The sequence below is a fragment of the Salmo salar genome, chromosome ssa12 (assembly GCF_905237065.1).
Source record: "Salmo salar chromosome ssa12, Ssal_v3.1, whole genome shotgun sequence".
In the NCBI taxonomy this organism is placed as follows: domain Eukaryota; kingdom Metazoa; phylum Chordata; class Actinopteri; order Salmoniformes; family Salmonidae; genus Salmo; species Salmo salar.
In genome coordinates, this window is record NC_059453.1 from 8,298,598 (window position 1) to 8,320,971 (window position 22,374).

Sequence of the window (22,374 nt, forward strand, 5' to 3'; positions counted from 1 at the left end):
TCAAAATAAGTGACCAAACTACAGGGTTTTTAGGGAAGGGTATAACATGTCTAAAGTGCTGAAGGTTTCCAAAAGCACAGTGGTCTCCATCATTGGGTTATGGAAAAAATATAGAACTACCCAGAATTGGCCTAGAGCTGGCCATCTGATCAAACTGAGCAACCGGGGAAGAAGGACCTTGTTCAGGAAGGTGACAAAGAACCCAATGACCACTGACAGAATTACAGTGTTCCTAGGCTGAGATGGGAGAACCTGCCAGAAGGACAACCGTCTCTAGAGCACTTTACCAATCTGGGCTTTATGGGAGAGTGGCCAGACGGAAGCCACTCCTAAGAAAAAGGCACATGACAGCAGGCTGAGATGGGAGAACCTGCCAGAAGGACAACCGTCTCTAGAGCACTTTACCAATCTGGGCTTTATGGGAGAGTGGCCAGACGGAAGCCACTCCTAAGAAAAAGGCACATGACAGCAGGCCTGAAGTTTGCAAAAAGGCACGTAAAAGACTCTGAGAGCATAAGGCAAAATAATCTGTGGTCTGATGAGACAAACATTTAACTATTTGGCCTGAATGCAAAGCTCTAAGTCTGGAGAGAAAAAAACAGGAACAGTTCAATCACCTGTCGAACACTATCCCTACCATGAAGCATGGTGGTGGCAGCGAAATGCTTTTCAGTGGCAGACACCAGGAACAGCTCCTCACCCGTCGGAACACTATCCCTACCATGAAGCATGGTGGTGGCAGCGTAATGCTTTTCAGTGGCAGGTACTGGGAGACTGATAAGGATAACAATGAACAATGAATGAAACAATGAAGGAAACCAAATTAGGGCTGACCCCATTTTTAGTCTACTGGTCGATTGTTTGGTCGATAGGTTGTTGGTCGACCGAGATTTCTTTAGGTGTGCAGTCACAAATATATATATTGTTGTTTTTTTTGTCACGGTGCACAAGACATCTGCCTGATTCACGCCTGTCTCGGTGGACTAATCCTTTCCAGAGGCCACGGGGATGGTACAGTCCAACACTCTAAATGTTAAATTGTAAATGGTTATATTATGTAAGAATAATGGTTCAACACTAATAAATATAATATTATTTTATAACAAATGGTTATAAAGCATAATGTTCAGTGCGCCGTTGAATTGGCGCCATTTCCTAGACCATGTTGCTCTGTGCGTAATAGCAAAGTTAACCATCATATTGCTGTTGTTTACACTATTCCTAACGGGCAGAAGAATAATATCGTAATCTTAACAGCACCTGTTTGTCACACATAATATGCATGCAGCTCTGGCTCCTCCTTTATCTCATGCTTCTTGTGATCATCATTATAATAAAGTCATTATCATGCTTCTTATAATAGTAGTCGTCTATAACCACCATTGAGGCTTAAGAGCACACCCTGTTTCATCTTAATACTTGTAATATTAATCAGTCATCACACAAGTCATTCTTACTTTGACATTTTTTTATTTTACCAGGCAAGTCAGTTAAGAACAAATTCTTATTTTCAATGACAGCCTAGGACCAGTGGGTTAACTGCCTTGTTCAGGGGCAGAACAACAGATTTTTACCTTGTCAGCTCAGGGATTTGATCTTGCAACCTTTCGGTTACAAGTCCAAGGCTCTAACCACTAGGCTACCTTTCGGTTACAAGTCCAAGGCTCTAACCACTAGGCTACCTGCCACCCCAAGCAATCAAGCATTTTGGTTTTAACATAAAAGAACAAAGAGAGCTTTGGATAATTAGCCTAAACAATAAATAAACCGGCATAAACAATACATAAACCGCAATTCACAAATGCATGCAACTGTTTTACTCTTTGCTGTAATAAAGGCTTTATATATTTTTACAAAAAATGAATTTAGTGTTGTTTACACTGTTCCAAACATGTTTCAAGGGTTGAGGGAGTAGGGAATGTTTTTCCTAAACAAATTAGGTATTTTGGTAACTTTATTTTTTAGTCAGAGGAACAAGTAAGAAACAAAATGGCTGTAATTATGGTGCAGCTTCAGCACGGACAGCGGTGATAAACACTTGCTGTGCTGTGGTGCCTGTTCGCTGCAGTAGGGAGGAGAGAGAGACAACGTGCGCCAGTCACACAGGCACTCACTGTCATTTCTTTTTAACACAATGTGGCCATCGGGCTCCCTCTTCAGTCATTTGTGTGTCTTAATTATTTCATCAAATGGTGCGCTTAAAGCATCAGACAAGCTTAGTGCATATAGTTGATTTTATTCAAACACATATGGAAAAATACACGTTTAAACATTTCGACCAATCGATTGGTCGAAAAAACAAACAACTCTCGGTCAACTAATTTATTAATGTTTTTGTAGGGAAAAGCTCTAAGTCAAATAAAGGCAAATCCTTAATGAGAACATGCTTCAGAATGCAAACAACCTTAGACTGGGTGAAGATTTACTTTGCAACAGGACAATGACCAAGCAACGCTGGAATGACTTCAGAACAAGAATATGAAAGTCCTTGAGTGGCCCAGCTAAAGCCCAGACTTGAATCCCATTGAAAGACTTGAAGATTGGTGTTCACCACTGCTCCCCATCTAACTTAACAGAGCTTGAAAAAAGCTGCAAGGAAGAATGGGAGAAAATCCCCAAATCCAGATGTAAAAAGCTGATACAGACATACCCAAGATGACGCGAAGCTGTAATCACAGCCAAAGGTGCTTCTACAAAGTATTTACTCAGTGGTGTTATTGACTCGAGGATGTGAATACTTATGTAAATGAGTTATTTCTGTACTTAATTTTCAATAAAATTGCAAACATTTCTATAAACGTGTTTTCACTTTGTCATTATGGTGTATTGTGTGTAGATGGGTGAGGAAAAAAAGATTCAGTTTTGATTTCAGGCTGTAACAACAAAATGTGTAATAAGTCAATACTTTCCGAAGGCTCTGTAGGTGAGACAAGTTCACAACCATATATCAGTCATAGTAAGACCCCAGAAATGTTGCACACGCACAAGGTGCACCTGTGTAATGATCATGCTGTTTAATCAGCTTCTTGATATGCCACACCTGTCAGGTGGATGGATTATCTTTGCAACAGTGATGTTAACAAATTTGTGCACACAATTTGAGAGAAATAAGCTTTTTGTGGGTATGGAACATATCTGGTTTCTTTTATTTCAGCTCATGAAACATGGGACCAACACTTTACATGTTGTGTTTGTATTTTTGTTCAGTGTATGTTGGCTAGGCCTTCTGTAAATAAATAATTTCACCTTATTAGCGTAAAATATACAGTCAGGTCCATAAATATTTGGACATTGACTAAGTTATTATCATTTTGGCTCTGTACGCCACCACAATGGATTTGAAAGGAAAGTGCAGACTTGCAGCTTTAATTTGAGGGTATTTACATCCAAATCGGGTGAACGGTGTAGGAATTACAGCACTTTTTATATGTGGTCCCCCCAATTTCAGGGGCTCAAAAGTAATTGGACAAACTAACAATCATAAATTAAATTGTGAGATTTAATACTTGGTTGCAAATAATTTTCAGTCACTGACTGACTGAAGTCTGGAACCCATATACATCACCAGATGCTGGGTTTCTTCCCTGGTGATGCTCTGCCAGGCCTTTACTGTAGCCGTGTGAAATGCATGCTCAATTGGATTCAGGTCAGGTGATTGACTTGACCATTGCAGAACATTCCACTTTGTTGCCTTAAAAAAGTATTGGGTTGCTTTCACAGTATGCTTCGGGTCATTGTCCATCTGCCCTGGAAAGAGCCGTCCAATGAGTTTTGAAGCATTTAGCTGAATCTGAGCAGACACTATAGCCCTAAACAGCAGCTCCTGCTGCTTTTGTCAGCAGTCACATCATTAATAAATACAAGGGAACCAGTTCTATTGGCAGCCATACATACTGTACGGTGACGTTGATGCGGTTACAAAACAACGGAGGAGAGCTTTGCTTCTACATCATGCAGAGATAGATGTGCAGGACATTTTCTCCACACTCGCAGACACCGGAGAACCAACGGACTTAGGTCAGGGCTGTGGCTGCGTTAAACGTATACTTCGTGCCACAGGTGAACACAGCGTTCGTGAGACAGACATTTTATCAATTGGCACAGAAAACTGGCGCGACAGTTCAGCAATTTGTTACTAGTCTTAGACAATGCAACTAAAGATTGTGACTTTGCTGGAGATAAGGATAATCAGATTAGAGATGCCATACTGAGCAAGTGTAATTCTGAACATGTGCGCCGAAAACTATTGGAGGAGGCACCTGGGCTAACATTAGCATGTCCACTTGAGCTAGCCGCACAACGTGAAAGAATGGAAGTGCAAATGTCCTCCAAGCGTGTGAGTACAGATGCTAAAGATAAAGAGACCTTGCATCGTGTTTTCAAAAAGGAGGGGAAATACCACAAAAAGAGGACGGAGAAGGTGTGCTATGGTTGTGGACACGCAGATCATTTCGCAAAGGAGCCTGCTTGTCCAGCACGTGGGCAGACCTGCAAGAAATGTAATGGGAGGGACTATTTTGCCCCCAAAAACTGTGCAAGACCAAAAGGTTACTTGAAACAGACGGAAATATGTTGATTCAGAGGAACAGAACCGAGACCATGCATTTGTGGTAAATGAGAACTTGTTATCTCAGACAGGATCACCTTCTCAGTGGGAGGGGTCAGTTTATTCATGTTAATTGACTCCGGGGCCACGAGTAACATAGTAGATGAGTGCACATTGGAAATGTTGAAAGCCAAGAAAATCAGGTGCAATTCATCACTGACTGATAAAAAGCTATATGCATACTCATCACGTGAACCATTACCAGTAAAAGTGGTTTTCACATGCCAAATAAAGATAGGCGCAGCGCAGGCCGAGTTCACTGTGAAATGTGGACGTGGAGAGCTGTTGCTAGGTAAAGAGACTGCCATTAAATTGGGTGTGCAAAAAGTGGGTGTTGACATAGCAGCAGCGACAGATGTAAAAACGCAGATAAAACAGCAGTAGCCCAAGTTGTTTGAAGGGGTGGGAGATCAACCTACATGTTGAAGGGGTGGGTAAGCTCAACACAAAGCAGATCAACCTACATGTTGAAGGGGTGGGTAAGCTCAACACAAAGCACATCAACCTACATGTTGAAGGGGTGGGTAAGCTCAACACATAGCAGATCAACCTACATGTTGAAGGGGTGGGTAAGCTCAACACATAGCAGATCAACCTACATGTTGAAGGGGTGGGTAAGCTCAACACATAGCAGATCAACCTACATGTTGAAGGGGTGGGTAAGCTAAACACAAAGCAGATCAACCTACATGTTGATAGCAGATCAACCTACATGTTGAAGGGGTGGGTAAGCTCAACACAAAGCAGATCAACCTACATGTTGAAGGGTTGGGTAAGCTCAACACATAGCAGATCAACCTACATGTTGAAGGGGTAAGCTCAACACAAAGCAGATCAACCTACATGTTGAAGGGGTGGGTAAGCTCAACACAAAGCACATCAACCTACATGTTGAAGGGGTGGGTAAGCTCAACACAAAGCACATCAACCTACATGTTGAAGGGGTGGGTAAGCTCAACACAAAGCACATCAACCTACATGTTGAAGGGGTGGGTAAGCTCAACACAAAGCAGATCAACCTACATGTTGATAGCAGATCAGCCTACATGTTGAAGGGGTGGGTAAGCTCAACACAAAGCACATCAACCTACATGTTGAAGGGGTGGGTAAGCTCAACACAAAGCACATCAACCTACATGTTGAAGGGGTGGGTAAGCTCAACACATAGCAGATCAACCTACATGTTGAAGGGGTGGGTAAGCTCAACACAAAGCACATCAACCTACATGTTGAAGGGGTGGGTAAGCTAAACACATAGCAGATCAACCTACATGTTGAAGGGGTGGGTAAGCTAAACACAAAGCAGATCAACCTACATGTTGAAGGGGTGGGTAAGCTCAACACAAAGCACATCAACCTACATGTTGAAGGGGTGGGTAAGCTTAACACAAAGCACATCAACCTACATGTTGAAGGGGTGGGTAAGCTAAACACAAAGCAGATCAACCTACATGTTGAAGGGGTGGGTAAGTGATGAGATAATTATCTAATAAAGGTAAATGAATCAATAAACCATGATGGATTATTAGTCATACAGCATGGTTAATGAATAATCAATGTAATGATCAATGTAGTGATCGATTAGTCTGATTAGTTCCAGAAAGTCCAGGAACCACTGGAGAGGGAAAGAAATGTGTGTATGCAATTAGTATAGAGAGCAGGGGACAGATGGTAAAGGGAGTAAAACTTCAAAGGGTTCCTAACCTTGAGGGAAAGGAACAGGCTGAGCTAGGTAGTGATAAACAGTGTGGCAAGTCAATGGGGGATGCAGGTCACCAACAGTTTGTGTGTAAATGCATGTGCGTAAGTAAGCAAGAACTATAAAATGACTGTTTTGTTATCCTGACCTCAGAACGTTCTCTGAATAAAGCTACAGAAACCTTTTGCAGAAAGCTGAGTCCTTGCCTAATTATTTAACCCATTGTCTTGCAAACCTTGGGCATTAGTCAAGGCGAATTGATTATTGATTATTATCATCAAGATATAGAATTCCTTTAACAGTAAGCTCAACACAAAGCAGATCAACCTACATGTTGAAGGGGTGGGTAAGCTCAACACAAAGCAGATCAACCAACACATGACACCAGTAGCACAGACCTTTAGGCGTGTTCCATTCCACCTGAGAGGAGCTGTGGATAGAGGAACTACAAAACATGGACTTAATGGAGAGAGTGGATGGTGCAACACCCTGGGTGAATCCGGTAGTGTTAGTGCCAAAACCGGACCGCAATATAAGACTGTGTCTGGACATGAGACATGCGAACACAGCGATCATACGTGGCAGGTACCCAATCCCCACAGTTGATGAACTTTAGCAAGGAATGAATGGGTCTGTCCCGTTCAGTAAACTGGAATCTTAAATGGGGGCTATCATCAACTGGAGCTAACACCAAAGTCAAGAGGCATAACGACGTTTGCAGTGCATAATGGGATATACAGATATAAAAGACTTTGGAGTTCCATCGGCGAGCGAGCAGAATCAACGTGAAATCGCAACAGCAACTGGCAGGCATCGAGGGGTTTGGAGAACATATCGGATGACATCATCGTCCACGTCCCAGACAAAGGAGACCCATGACCAGTGGCTACATGCTGTCCTCAATAGGCTGGAGTGTTTTTTTGGGGCTGACTCTCAGCTCAGAGAAATGTCAGTTCAACATGGGGCAAATTGGTGTTTAATCGGCCCAAAGCTGAAAGAGTGAGAGCAGAGTGGTCGAGGCCAGTGAGCCTGAGAGACGGCATCAGAGGTTTGTAGCTTTCTAGTTCCACTTCGGACCAGGAAACAGAAGAAGAAGAAGAAGAAGAAGAAGAAGACGAAGGAGAAGAAGAAGAAGGAGGAGAAGAAGAAGAAGGAGAAAAAGGAGGAGAAGGAGAAGAAGAAGTAGAAGGAGGAGAAGAAGGAGGAGAAGAAGAAGGAGAAGAAGAAGAAGAAGAAGGTATTTCAGACATTTTAAAGAGGAACGGTCTAAAGCCGTCGACACTCTCACATACTTTGACAAAGACACTCCCCACACAACAGCAGACGTAGGACCAGCGGGCCTATAGGAGCTGTGCTCCTGCAAGAACAGCACAGAGAAATGGTTCCAGTCTGTTATGTGAGCAGGAGTCTGAACGCAGATATTCACAAACTGAGCGTCAGGCCCTTGTGTTGGTTTGGCCTTGTGAAATGCTTCAGCCGTATGTATACGGCAGGGAGTTTGATCCAGTGACTGATCATAAGGCGTTAGAGGCTATTTGACAGTCCTCGCTCAAAGCCATGCGCTCGCATCGAACGGTGGGGTGCTGAGACTGCAACCCTATGACTTTCATGTTGTCCACATATCAGGGGGAAAAAAACAACATGGATGACCCTCTGTCTCATCTAATTGGAGAGACTGCAGTGAAAGACTCACACACACACACACACACACACACACACACACACACACACACACACACACACACACACACACACACACACACACGGAGCAGAGGAGAGCGTGAGATTTGTGGCTGTGAACGCAACTCCAAATGCAATGACCACAAGGGAAGTGGAGGAAGCATCAGCTACAGACGAAGAGCCAAGAGAGCTGAGAAATGCTCTGCAGAGTGGGTGTTATGAGACATGCCAGGCCTATAGCAAATTAACTGTGTGTAATCCGACAGTTAGTCCTAAGGGGAACAGGCATTGTTTTACCACGTGGACTTCGTGTGATGGCTGTAGCCTTAGATCACCAGGGACATGTGGGCATTGTAATCACAAAACTACATGTCATGAGTAAAGCACGATGGCCGGGCATTGTACAAGGCTGCAGAGAAACACGTCAAGTCATGCCATGGTTGTCAGATTGTAGCACAACCAGACGTGCCAGAACCGCTGAGACCCACAGAGCTACCTGAAGGGCCGTGGCAGGATGTCACCACTGATCTATTGGGTCCACTACCAACATGACACTCAATCACTTGTAGTTGTAGACTATTACAGCAGATATTATGAATATGATATCATGCAATCTACTACCACAGGGAAAAAAGGTGATTGATAGTCTGGAGACTATTTTCACTCGTCATGGTCTACCATTAACAATCCGATCTGATTGTGACCCACAGTACATGTCATCCCAGTTCCAGAACTTCTGCCAGGAAAATGATGCTGAGCAGAAAGGGAAATCCAAGATCTATGCAGACAACCGTCGCAGAGCCAAACACTCTGACATGGACATCGGAGACCAGGTTCTCCTAAAACAGGACAAAAACAGACAAGTTCACAACAACCTTCAACAAGATACCACACACTGTGATCACTATAGAGGGAAACAATGTGGTTGTTTCCCTCTATAGTGATCACAGTGTGTTATATAGAATATATACCACACACTGTGATCACTATAGAATTGAGGAGCCAAACCCACAACCAAAGGACAGAGACTGAAAGAGACTGTGGAACAGAGTCCTACTCTGAGACATTACATAGAGGCCAAACCAGAGACTATCTGTGAGGGATCACCACAAAGACCACGGACATCCAAGCTAGTCAGGCCTCACAGACAAATTAAACTGCCACAGAAGTTAACAGACTTAGTCATTTAAATAATTATCCTGTACTGCAAGGGGTAAAGAAAACAAGCATAAACTGAAAAAATGACAAGTACAAAGGACTAATGTGAAGACTGAATGTTTGAATTATGTTGTGAAAAAGGTGCAAAATGTTTTGTTACAGTAAGAAAAAAATTAAAATACGGTTTTGTTTTTCTTAGAAGTAGGCTTAAAATGGAATGTCCATTAGGAGAACAGAAATAAGACATTGAACAGATTTCAGTTGTTTAATGGTAACACAACCGTTGCTATACAGGTAAAGAAGGAGTGTTGTAGTGTATGTCAGAGAGGCCCAGCGTCATCCGGGTTAGGGTTTGGCCCGGGCTAGGCCATCATTGTAAATACGAATTTGTTCTTAACTGACTTGCCTAGTTAAATAAAGGTTCAATAAAATAAATGTAAAAAAAATGTCAGGTTGACAATAAAGTTCGTGTACAAGTAAAAAGGAATGTCGTGTATTGATGTGACGCGCTGACATATGACGTCACCACAGGAATGTGGGGCTTGTTACACGGACAGTGACGGAGTAAAGACATGTTGAAGTTTACCTTCGAGTCTGGTTGAGTTAATTCTGTATAATATCCTCAGTATAATATCCTAAGTATAGAATTGAACAAGAGAGGCCAGTAAAACATGCACAATGACTATGCTGATACGACGCTCACGAACACTTCCTGCCCCATCTCATAATCCAGACCAGACGCACTCGGAAAGTGGATACATTTTTCCCGCTTGCTCTACGAGACCTCAACATTTCATCAAATTATTTCAGCCAAACATTTAGCTACTAGAAATCAGTTCCAGGTAACCTATTGCTAATTTCTAACATTTTAAAATTATGCTTGTAGCACGGTCTGTAAACCAACATATTCAATGATGAAACGGCAGTGGTTGCCGCGGCCTGGCTTTGTTGTTATCCCAGCTAGCTAGCCGTTAGCCAGCTACACATCTCCCGTTCGACCCGTGTGTGTAGCTAGCTAGCTAACATGCTAACGATTGAAGTGTGACTTTTATTTCATAGTTGGCCAGCTGTCGTCGCATTGTGAGTAAAATGACTGTACCGAGGAATTAGCTAGCCGTTTGTTACAAAATATTTGGTTTAGCTATCTAGGTAGCTAGCCAAATTAGCTAAGCTACCCGGCTACAGGTTTATGCGTACAGCTAATGCCTCCATCATACCGATAGTATTATTGCGTTTTGGTACTCCCGAGTGGCGCGGTCTAAGGCACTGCATCTCGGTGCTAAAGGCGTCACTACAGACCCTGGGTAGATTCCAGGCTGTATTACAACCGGCCGTGAACGGGAGTCCCACAGGGCGGCGCACAAATGGACAACTTTTTCTATTTATTTAACTAGGCAAGTCAGTTAAGAACAAATTCTTATTTTCAATGACGGCCTAGGAACAGTGGGTTAACTGCCTTATTCAGGGGCAGAACGACAGATTGTTTACCTTGTCAGCAACCTTTCGGTTACTAGTCCAACGCTCTAACCACTAGGCTACGCTGCCGCCCAAGCATCGTTAAGGTAAATAAGAATTTCTCAACTGGCTTGCTTAGTTAAAGGTTGAATAAAAATATAAATAAAAGTATATTCCTTTCCAACGGGTCCGGCATTTGCCTTGTAGCATTGATTTGCAGAGGCAGTGCGTTCTGTTTGGTGATTATGTTGAATTTATTAACATCTGCTACCATTTTTGTCAAGTAGATGCTGAATGTTGAACCTTTGTTCCACACATTTCCAGATGATGCTGTGTACCATTTTTCGCAATAACGCTGTTGGTGTAATCAAGGCATAACCCTTTTTCCATAATATTTTCAAACAAATTTAGAATTAATGTCGACATAATAAGCAAAATTTGGTTTTTCATCATAATGATACAGCTATGAAGCAGGCAAGAATAACGAAGTACTTCTGGATCATGGATCTTTTGGAATCCTCCAGAATAAGAGTCCCGTTATGTATACCAAACATTATAGATGAACTGACAAGATGCACGTCTCTCCACCCTGATAATGGGAGTGGTTGTCCACAAAGCTGCACGGTGGGCTGTCTAGCTCCCGCCTATCCTTTCTTTGAATTGGTGGATACATCTCATTATTGTAATCCTTTTTAAAAGTATTCGATGAGGGTTGTTGACGTCAACCGCCTGTATTCATTGGAGAGATTGTATGCTACTAACTATGAATATGCATAGCCATCTCGGGACAACTCCAGTATAGTGTCCTACTTATATCAGTACACTCGTAACGACTTAAACATTACAAAACTTCTATTCGATCAAATATACCTTGTCGCAAATAATACTTTTTTTGTTGACCAAATTCGACTCACTCTCATTGACTTCCATACAAAAACCCATTACTTGGCTAAACAATTGAAAGAAAACACCACCTGCTGGATGGATACAGATGTGCACCCTAGCTGGGCCTCTCTTCCACTTCCTCTCTTTGTAAATTAATAATTAGTGCAAAAATGTGCAGAATTATCCATGTATTTTATCCTTGTAATTATTCTTTGTTTGGTAACAAGTATTTCTATAAGATATTATGTGATTTATTTGTTTATTTTTTAAATGCTAAATGTTCAATAGTGTTGTTTGTGTATGTACTTCAGCCTTCTGTACATTGTGCTGCAGTAAAAGGTCCATTACCCAGGAGCACTTCTAGTTTCCAAGTCCACTGAGTTTACACCCTCATTTTGCGGCCCTTAGAGTGGCCAATCAGCTTCTTAGGGATAGGGGGCAGTATTTTCACGTCCGGATGAAAAGCGTGCACAAAGTAAACTGCCTGTTACTCAGGCCCAGAAGCTAGGATATGCATATAGTTGGTAGATTTGGATAGAAAACACTCTGAAGTTTCTAAAACTGCTAAAATAATGTCTGTGAGTATAACAAAACTGATTTGGCAGGCTAAACCCCGAGGACAAACCATCCAGGGAAATAAAATTGAGGTCACTGTGTTTTCCATGGGTTTCTATGGGAATCCCTATTTAATAGGAACCTGGTTGCAGTTCCTATGGCTTCCACTAGATGTCAACAGTCTATAGAAATTGTTAATGTTGAGAAATGAAATGAAGAAGTAGGGCTGTTCTTTGTAGGTGTCACTCTGAAGGGCTTTAGTCTTTTGGTGCGCGTGAACTGGAACACGCTTCACGTTGTTTTTATCCGGTATTGGAAACAGTTTATCCCATTTAAATTGTATCGATTATTTACGTTTTAGGATACCTTAGGTTGGATTAGGAACCTTGTTTGAAATGTTTGGACCAAGTTTACAGGTAACTTATTAGATACTTTGTAGTTATGTAGGGAGAGTTGGAACCGGTGTATTTCTGAATCAAACGCGCCAAATAAATGGAAATTTTTGGGGATATAAAGAAGGACATTATCGAACAAAATAACCATTTGTGATGTTTTTGGGACATTTTGGAGTGCCAACAGAAGAAGATCTTCAAAGGTAAGGCATTTATTATATCATTATTTCTGACTTGTGTCAAGGCATTTATTATATCATTATTTCTGCTGACTTGTGTCGTGTCGCCACCTGCCTGGTTGAAAATTATTTTCATGTGTTTGTATGCTGGGCGCTGTCCTCAGATAATCGCATGGTATGCTTTCGCCATAAAGCCTTTTTGAAATCTGACACTGCGGCTGGATTAACAAGAAGTTAAGCTTTATTTTGATGTATTACACTTATATTTTCGTGAATATTGATATTTATGTAGTTTGAATTTGGCGCTCTGCAATTTCTTGGCAACGATAAGAAGTAGCCGGAGTAGCAGATAGCATAGCTTATGCAAATACAGCTTTTCTGGAAATTCATGAGCTGGAATATATCGCTAGCTCTGACTATGGAAGCAGATTACTAACTTGTTACAGCTGAAGATCATTAGTTTGATAACGGAAACGAGAGAAGGGGACTAATGATTGTTTCACAGTGACTCTAAAAGAAAACAACATTATTCTCTTCATGGAATAAAGAAGTTCCGTGAAGAGAACTGAACGTCATTAAAGACAGGTTAACACTTGAGTCACTGATTTTATTTAGAATTATATATATATTTTTTTTTAACCATTTTCTTCCGTTGACAATTTTATATCAAATCAGATGTTTTGTCACCGGTGTAGACTTTTACAGTGAAATGCTTACTTACGAGCCCAAGTTGCTGGATCGAATCCCCGAGCTGACAAGGTAAAAATCTGTCGTTCTGCCCCTGAGCAAGGCAATTACTTTGAAGAATCTCAAATATAAAATACATGTTTGGTTACTACATGATTCCATATGAGTTATTTCATAGTTTTGATGTCTTCACTATCATTCTACAATGTAGAAAATAGTACAAATAAAGAAAAACCCTTGAATGAGTAGGTGTGTCCAAACTTTTGACTGGTACTGTATGTACAGAGTGTGAAAGTGTTTTGTGTAGTATGTGTGAGGGTGCAAGAGTCAGTGCAACAAAAAAGGGGGTCAATGCAAATAGCCCAGGTTGCCATTTGATGAACTGTTCAGCTGTGTAATGCCTTGGGGGTAGAAGCTGTTCAGCTGTCTAATGCCTTTGGGATAGAAGCTGTTCCAGAGCCTTTTGGTGCCAAACTTGGTACTCTGGTACCACTGGCTGTGTAGTACCAGAGATTACTTGGGTAGATGAGGTCTTTGACCATTTTTAGGGCCTTCCTCTGACGCCGCCTGGTATAGAGGTCCTGGATGGCAGGGAGCTCGGCCCCAGTGATTTACTGGGGCCATACACACTACCCTCTGAAGTGCCTTGCGGTCGGTGTGTTTGGACCATGATAGTTCCTTAGTGATGTGGAACACCGAGGAACTTCAAGCTCTCGACCCGCTCCACTACAGACCCGTCGATGTGAATGGGGGCGTGCTCAGCCACACCATTTCCTGTAGTACACTGTCAGCGCCTTTTTGTCTTGCTGATGTTGAAAATGATACAAAAACACATTTACTTGAAGAACAGTGCAGATATAAAGTTTAATAACAGTTTAACGGTTTGTGCTGTCATTGTTATCAAACGTTGTAGAATGTTCAGTGGAAATAGTCCTTGTGGATTTTTTTAAATTTGTTATTTATTTAACCTTTATTTAACCAGGTAGGCCAGTTGAGAACAAGTTCTCATTTACAGTCTTGGCCAAAAGTTTTGAGAATGACACAAATATTAATTTCCACAAAGTTTGCTGCTTCAGTGTCTTTAGATATTTTTGTCAGATGTTACTATGGAATACTGAAGTATAATTACGACCATTTCATAAGTGTCAAAGGCTTTTATTTGTTGGTTTTTGTTTGTCCACCCGCCTCTTGAGGATTGACCACAAGTTCTCAGTGGGATTAAGGTCTGGGGAGTTTCCTGGCCATGGACCCAAAATATCGATGTTTTGTCCCCCGAGCCACTTGGTTATCACTTTTGCCTTATGGCAAGGTGCTCCATCATGCTGGAAAAGGCATTGTTCGTCACCAAACTGTTCCTGGATGGTTGGGAGAAGTTTCTCTCGGAGGATGTGTTGGTACCATTCTTTATTCATGGCTGTGTTCTTAGGCAAAACTATGACTTTGACCACTACAGGCAGCTGGTGCATGAGATAACGCAGGCATTCTGTGGCCTCTCAAAGGAGGTGCTAGAGATAAAGGAGCGGCTGCACCAAGACTTTGATCGTCCAGATCTCTCCGAACACATTGACAAGTTGCAGAAACTCTGCAACTTTGCAAGTTGTCAATGAGTTCCTCTGCAACTTGTCAATGTGTTCGGAGAGATCTGGACGATCAAAGTCTTGCAGTGCACCAGCTGCCTTATCTCTAGCCACCTGCTAAAACCCCTTTGAGAGGCCACAGAATGCCTGCGTTATCTCATGCACCAGCTGCCTGTAGTGGTCAAAGTCATAGTTTTGCCTAAGAACACAGCCATGGCTGAGAAGCAACCCCACACATGAATGATCTCAGGATGCTTTACTGTTGGCATGACACAGGACTGATGGTAGCGCTCACCTTGTCTTCTCCGGACAAGCTTTTTTCCAGATGCCCCAAACAATCGGAAAGGGGATTCATCAGAGAAAATGACTTTACCCCAGTCCTCAGCAGTCCAATCCCAGAACCTTTTGCAGAATATCAGTCTGTCCCTGATGTTTTTCCAGGAGATAAGTGGCTTCTTTGCTGCCCTTCTTGACACCAGGCCATCCTCCAAAAGTCTTCGCCTCACTGTGCGTGCAGATGCACTCACACCTGCCTGCTGCCATTCCTGAGCAAGCTCTGTACTGGTGGTGCCCCGATCCTGCAGATGAATCAACTTTAGGAGACGGTCCTGGCGCTTGCTGGACTTTCTTGGGCTCCCTGAGGCCTTCTTCACAACAATAGAACCGCTCTCCTTGAAGTTCTTGATGATCCGATAAATGGTTGATTTAGGTGCAATCTTACTGGCAGCAATATCCTTGCCTGTGAGCCCTTTTTGTGCAAAGCAATGATGATGGCACGTGTTTCCTTGCAGGTAACCATGGTTGACAGAGGAAGAACAATGATTCCAAGCACCACCCTCCTTTTGAAGCTTCCAGTCTGTTGTTCGAACTCAATCAGCATGACAGAGTGATCTCCAGCATTGTCCTCGTCAACACTCATACCTGTGTTAACAAGAGAATCACTGACATGTCAGCTGGTCCTTTTGTGGCAGGGCTGAAATGCAGTGGAAATGTTTTTGGGGGATTCAGTTCATTTGCATGGCAATTCATCTGATCACTCTTCATAACATTCTGGAGTATATGCAAATTGCCATCATATAAACTGAGGCAGCAGACTTTGTGAAAATTAATATTTGTGTCATTGTCAAAACTTTTGGCTACGACTGTACAACTGCGACCTGGCCAAGATAAAGCAAAGCAGTGCAACACAAACAACAACACAGAGTTACACATGGAATAAACAAACATACAGTCAATAATACAATAGAAAGTCTATATACAGTGTGTGCAAATGAGGTAGGATAAGGGAGGTAAGGCAATGAATAGGCCATAGTGGCGTGCATAGAGTTGTATGGTTTGTTTAACTTTGCATTCGTTGGTTTTTCATACATTTTTAAAGTGACAACTCTGTCTCAGCATCACTCTTACCTTGGAATTGCCCCCTAATTCTAACACAAAGTGCTTGTGTTGCCTGTTTGAATAGGCTACTGAGGATGGGGTGGTAATTAGATATTAGTAATATGAATATCAACTGAATATGCTTGTGCTCAACAGCCAGAGTTTTTTTTTTATTTGTAGCCTAATCTGACTGGCTGTTGGTGTCTATCTTCTATTTTTTTAGGGGGAAAGGGGTTCCTACGGGATGTGTGGTTAGCTAGCTTAGATACATTTGTGTTGTCTTTTCTGGAGCTATACCATAATCTAAGTCGGTCTCCTCTTTTTTAGATCTACCCAGCCTACCATGTCTGAACCAGGTTCTGGTTGTGGTGTTCCAGCCCAGAGAAGCTCCCAGCGGGGTCCAGAGTTGCTGTCAGTGAAGCTGGGTGACTGCAATCAAACAGTGGAACTCAATGTGATTGTCAAGGAGGAGGGCGAGGAGAGAGAAATCAATGAGGAGGAAGAGAGAGAGGACAGGGACTCTGACTCAGGTAAATTCAGGCTAAGATCCTCTTTGGTTCAGAGAGTTGAACAACCCAAAATAACTATTGATTTTCTGGTTCATTAAGAAATGTAAACATGTTTTTGGTTGTTGAATAAAATGTTAATTCAGAATATTTAGGCAAGTTAGCTGGCTAACTCATTGATTCTGCTTTGTAGTATAACCCTCGGGCTTCTGTATGTGTAAGAGGGAAGGCAAGTGCCCCCAGAAAATGGCTACCGACCATTGCGCAATGCATTGTAATTTGACAATGGCAGCATTATCTATGTGCAACGCAACAAGCCCCTTGCAAAATATTTCTTTCAATACACTGTTAATCCTAATTAATGTTGATTCCTGCATTAAGCTAAAATACTTTGTTCCTCTGTTTCTTACTCTATATCTGTTCATATTCTTACAGGAGAGAGCCCCAACCCAGACTCAGTCAACAAGCCCAGTTCCACAGCATCAAGACTACCTGGTTGTGGGAGTTACCCCTGTCCTCAATGTGGAAAGTGTTTCAGTCGAGCAGGAGACCTGAAGACTCATCAGAAATCACACAGTGGAAAGAAGCCTGCCTGTACTTTCAATGTGATTGTCAAAGAGGAGGAGGGTGACTGTACTCTCAATGTGATTGTCAAAGAGGAGGAGGATGAGAAGGAAAAGAGAGAAGTTGAGGAAGAGAAGGAAACTAGTGGTGTAGTTCACCCAGATACATCAAGACTTCGTGGTCGTTACCCCTGTCCTCAATGTGGAAAGAGTTTCAGTTCCTCAGGTAATCTAAAGAATCATCAAAGAGTACACACTGGAGAGAAGCCTCACCACTGCTCTCTTTGTGGGAAGTGTTTCAGTCGAGCAGGAGACCTGAAGACTCATCAGAGATCGCACAGTGGAGAGAAGCCTCACCACTGCTCTCTTTGTGGGAAGCGTTTCAGTCGAGCAGGAGACCTGAAGACTCATCAGAGATCGCACAGTGGAGAGAAGCCTGCCAGTACTTTCAATGTGATTGTCAAAGAGGAGGAGGATGAAAAGGAAATTGATGAGAAGGTAAAGAGAGAAGTTAAGGAAGAGCAGGAAACTAGTGGTGTAGTTGACCCAGATACATCAAGACTACCTGGTCGTTGTCGTTTCCCCTGCCATCAGTGTGGGAAGAGTTTCCGTTCCTCAGGTAATCTAAAGAATCATCAAAGAGTACACACTCGAGAGAAACCATTTCACTGTGCCACATGTGGGAAGAGTTTCCGTGAAAAATTCAACCTCACGAGACATGAGAAGGTGCATAGTGGGGAGAAGCCTTACCACTGCACCCAGTGTGGGAAAACCTTCAATCGTTCTGGAAGTCTTAAGGAACATCAAAGAGTACATACAGGGGAGAAGCCTTATCACTGCTCTCTTTGTCGGAAGAGTTTTAGTCAGCCAGGAAACCTTAAGAAACATCAGAGAATACATACAGGGGAGAAGCCTTACCATTGCTCTCTGTGCGGAAATAGTTTTTGTTTTGCTGGAAACTTAAAGAATCATCAGAGATCACACTGTGGAGAGAAGCCTTACCACTGCTCTCGGTGTGGGGAGGGATTCCCTCAACTTAAAAGTCTTAAAAGCCACCAGAAAATACATATTGGAGAGACGCCTCCCTCTACTTTCAATCTGATTGTCAAAGAGGAGGATGGTGACTGTACTTTCAATGTGATTGTCAAAGAGGAGGGGGATGAGAAGAAAATTGATGAGAATGAAATAAGAGAAGTTGAAGAGGACAATAGTGGTGTAGTTGACCCAGATAGATCAAGACTGCCTGATCGTGGTCGTTACCCCTGTCCTCAATGTGGAAAGAGTTTCAGTTCCTCAAGTAATCTTAAGAATCATCAAAGAGTACACACTGGAGAGAAACCTTTCCTCTGCTCCCAATGTGGGAGGAGTTTCAGTGAGAAAGTAAACCTTAAAAGACATGAAAGAGTACATAGTGGAGAGAAGCCTTACCACTGCACCACATGTGGGAAGAGCTTCAATCATTCAGGAAGCCTTAGAGATCATCAGAGAATTCATACAGGGGAGAAACCTTACCACTGCTCACTGTGCGGAAATAATTTTCGTTTTGCTGGAGACCTAAAAAATCACCAGAGATCACACAGTGGAGAGAAGCCTTACCACTGCATTCGGTGTGGAGAGGGATTCACTCAGCTAAGAAGTCTAAAAAGTCATGAGAGATTATCCATTGGAGGGAAGCCTGTCTGTGCTTTCAATGTGATTGTCCAAGAAGAGAAATAAGTTGAGGGAGAGGAGCGTGATGTGAAATAAAGGTGAAGTGAGGATACATAAGCAACTCTGTAGGTATGGAAATTCACACCTATTCTTGCAATGGCATCTTCTGTGACAACATGGTCATGGGCAGCACCATTTAGGGCTATCTACATTTTCTTTTACTACTATAAGTGTCAATGCTGAGACCACGGTCTCTTTTCCAGATGAGGCCTGTATAGCACCACAATACACATTAATATACAATAAAGACATTCAACTAAACATTCATAAACACAATATACAAGGTGTTATACACAACAATACACGAAAAGCAAAACACAATCATACAAAAACAGACTCGTTCTTTAGTAACAAGGTCCCCTGACAATCGTCTGAAAGACCCTAGGGCCACCAATTCCAAAGTGCATTGTAGATCATTTGACACACGCAAGGCACAAGTAAACCAAATGCTGATCTACCGAACTCTGTAGACACCAATGGAGTCTAGAGTTAACCAACCCTGTGAACGGGTTTGATAACTTATCATTTAGAGGCAGCTGCTCTTATATAAATTGTATCACCATAATTGAGAACAGATTCCTGCTGACTAGAGAGAGACTAGACCAGTTTCTGTAAATAAATACAAAAACACTTTAAATCTTAGTTTCTTAACAAGCTCAGTCATATGTTTATTTATTTATTTTTTAAACGTTAAATCACACCGTCTTTGTATGCTGGGACTCGTTCGATTTATAAAACCATCCGATGAGTGAGGGAAGATGTAATCCAACTGAGACAATAAGTATGAGTTTTAAATCAGTAAGGGCTTTCCTGCACAACTGTAAAATCTGTAGCCTTGTCACAGCCAGGACAGCAGTCGGGGTAATTCCTTAACGTAATAGTATCATCCGTATTTACATGAGATCGAGACAAGATCATTAACAACTATAGTGGTTGCTGTAATAGTGCTATGCCCAGACCTAAACCCTGATTGGTTTTACGTTAACTATACATGTCTCATTGTAAACCAGCTTGCCAGTCCGGGCCTAAAGCCTTTACATGAGATCGATATACTGAACAATGTTTTCCATTCGCACAAAAAAGCTTATTTTGTGCACAAGTTTGTTTACATCCCTGTTATTGAGCATTTTTCCTTTGCCAAGATAATCCATCCACCTGACAGGTGTCATATCAAGAAGCTGATTAAATAGCATGATCATTACAGCATGATCATTGACAAACCTTAGTCTAGTCATGGTAAAAACTTGACGTCTGGCCACCCGAGTGGCACAGCGGTCTAAGGTACTGCATCGCAGTGTTCCGGCGTCACTACTCAATCCCAGGCTGTCTCATTACCGGTCGTGACCAGGAGTCCCATAGGGAGGCGCTCAATTGGCCCAGCGCAGTCCGGGTTAGGGGAGGGTTTGGCGGGGGTGGGGGGCTTTCCTTGGCTCATCGTTCTCTAGCAACTCCTTGTGGCGGACCGGGCACTTGCAGGCTGACTTCGGTTGTCAGTTGAATGGTGTTTCCTCCAACACATTGGTGCAGTTGGCTTCTGGGTTAAGCGAGCGGATGTTAAGAAGCTCGGTTTGGTGGGTCAAAAATGATTTAAAAAAACATTTAGTCTTTCTTTTGAATGCACAGATGACACAAACAACAGTATCTAACCCTAACTACCACAGTATCATGTTAAAGGGACATTTCACAATTTCATGTTCATCATCTCAAGCACCACCCCAACATCATCATATGTGAAAATGGCGCGTTTCTATGTAAAACAGTAGCATAGTCTATAGAGGCCTGTATACTGGGGGCTGAGTCTATATACTGGGGGCTGAGTCTACATATAGTATATACTGGGGGCTGAGTCTACATATAGGATATACTGGGGGCTGAGTCTGCATATAGGATATACTGGGGGCTGAGTCTGCATATTGGATATACTGGGGGCGGAGTCTGTATATAGGATATACTGGGGCGGAGTCTGTATATAGGATATACTGGGGGCTGAGTCTACATATAGGATATACTGGGGGCTGAGTCTACATATAGGATATACTGGGGGCTGAGTCTACATATAGTATATACTGGGGGCTGAGTCTACATATAGTATATACTGCGGGCTGAGTCTACATATAGTATATACTGGGGGCTGAGTCTACATATAGGATATACTGGGGGCTGAGTCTACATATAGGATATACTGGGGGCTGAGTCTACATATAGGATATACTGGGGGCTGAGTCTACATATAGGATATACTGGGGGCTGAGTCTACATATAGGATATACTGGGGGCTGAGTCTACATATAGTATATACTGGGGGCTGAGTCTACATATAGTATATACTGGGGGCTGAGTCTACATATAGGATATACTGGGGGCTGAGTCTGCATATAGGATATACTGGGGGCTGAGTCTGCATATTGGATATACTGGGGGCGGAGTCTGTATATAGGATATACTGGGGGCGGAGTCTGTATATAGGATATACTGGGGGCGGAGTCTGTATATAGGATATACTGGGGCTGAATGTCCCAAATGGTGCACTATTCCCTCTGTAGTGCACTGCATTTGACCATGACTATGGGCTATTCTACTGAATACAAAATAAGTCCATAGACTCCAGTAGAATTCTGTTGTGGATATTTTTATACATGATTAAACTCAGTAGAAGGGCTAGTTTGTATTGACATAACAATACATTTTATGTCATGATCTGGATGGAACTGGTGTTTTTTAGAATATTGTTCTGTTCCAGAACAGTATAGATCCCTTTCGTTGTCAGTTCTGGTTCTGTTCCTTGAAATTCCAGTTTTCTTTTCTGTTTCCTGAACTGGTTCCAACCCCTGGTTTAGAATATTGTAAAGTATCCATTAATTAAATAATAAATGCAAACAAACTGTAATCTTCTTCTTCATTAAAGGTGGATGATGTTGGTAGATTGTCTTTATCCATGAAAAGTCTATTGTATCATGGTGATGATAAATCATAAGAATAAAAGATGCCATACACTTACAGCATTGTTGGAATATTATAAACTGGCTGGTTTGACCCCTGAATACTGATTAGCTGACAGCCATTGGTATATCAGACAGTATGACAAAACATGTCTTTTTACTTCTCTAATTACGTTGGTAACCAGTTTATAATAGCAATTAGGCACCTCGGGGGTTTGTGGTATATTGGCCAATATACCACACCCCCTCTGGCCTTATTGCTTAAATATAAGAGGCTACTCTGGTGAATGTTTGACGAATGGAGAGTGGATTATCTACTTTACACACAATCTCTGCTCTACTTGTTCAGCTTCCCAGAGAAGAGGCTACACCGGAGAATGTTTGTGATGAATAAAAAGTGGTGCTC

General features: G+C 42.2%; 1 protein-coding gene across 1 annotated transcript; it reads left to right on the forward strand.

Moving 5' to 3' along the window:
* Nucleotides 1–9,664: 9,664 nt before the first annotated feature.
* LOC106564030 (zinc finger protein 345) lies at nt 9,665–20,617 on the forward strand. The gene is made up of 3 exons (XM_014130000.2): nt 9,665–9,985; nt 16,578–16,780; nt 17,192–20,617. The coding sequence occupies exons 2-3, from the start codon at nt 16,594–16,596 to the stop codon at nt 19,033–19,035; spliced, it is 2,031 nt and encodes a 676-aa protein (XP_013985475.2). The 5' UTR covers nt 9,665–9,985; nt 16,578–16,593; the 3' UTR covers nt 19,036–20,617.
* The last annotated feature ends 1,757 nt before the right edge of the window (nt 20,618–22,374 follow it).

Coding starts and splice junctions, on each gene's coding strand:
- LOC106564030 (XM_014130000.2), top strand. CDS start 16,594: ATGTCTGAACCAGGTTCTGGTTGTGGTGTTCCAGCCCAGAGAAGCTCC. Junction 16,781..17,191: donor GGACAGGGACTCTGACTCAG/GTAAATTCAGGC, acceptor ATATTCTTACAG/GAGAGAGCCCCAACCCAGAC.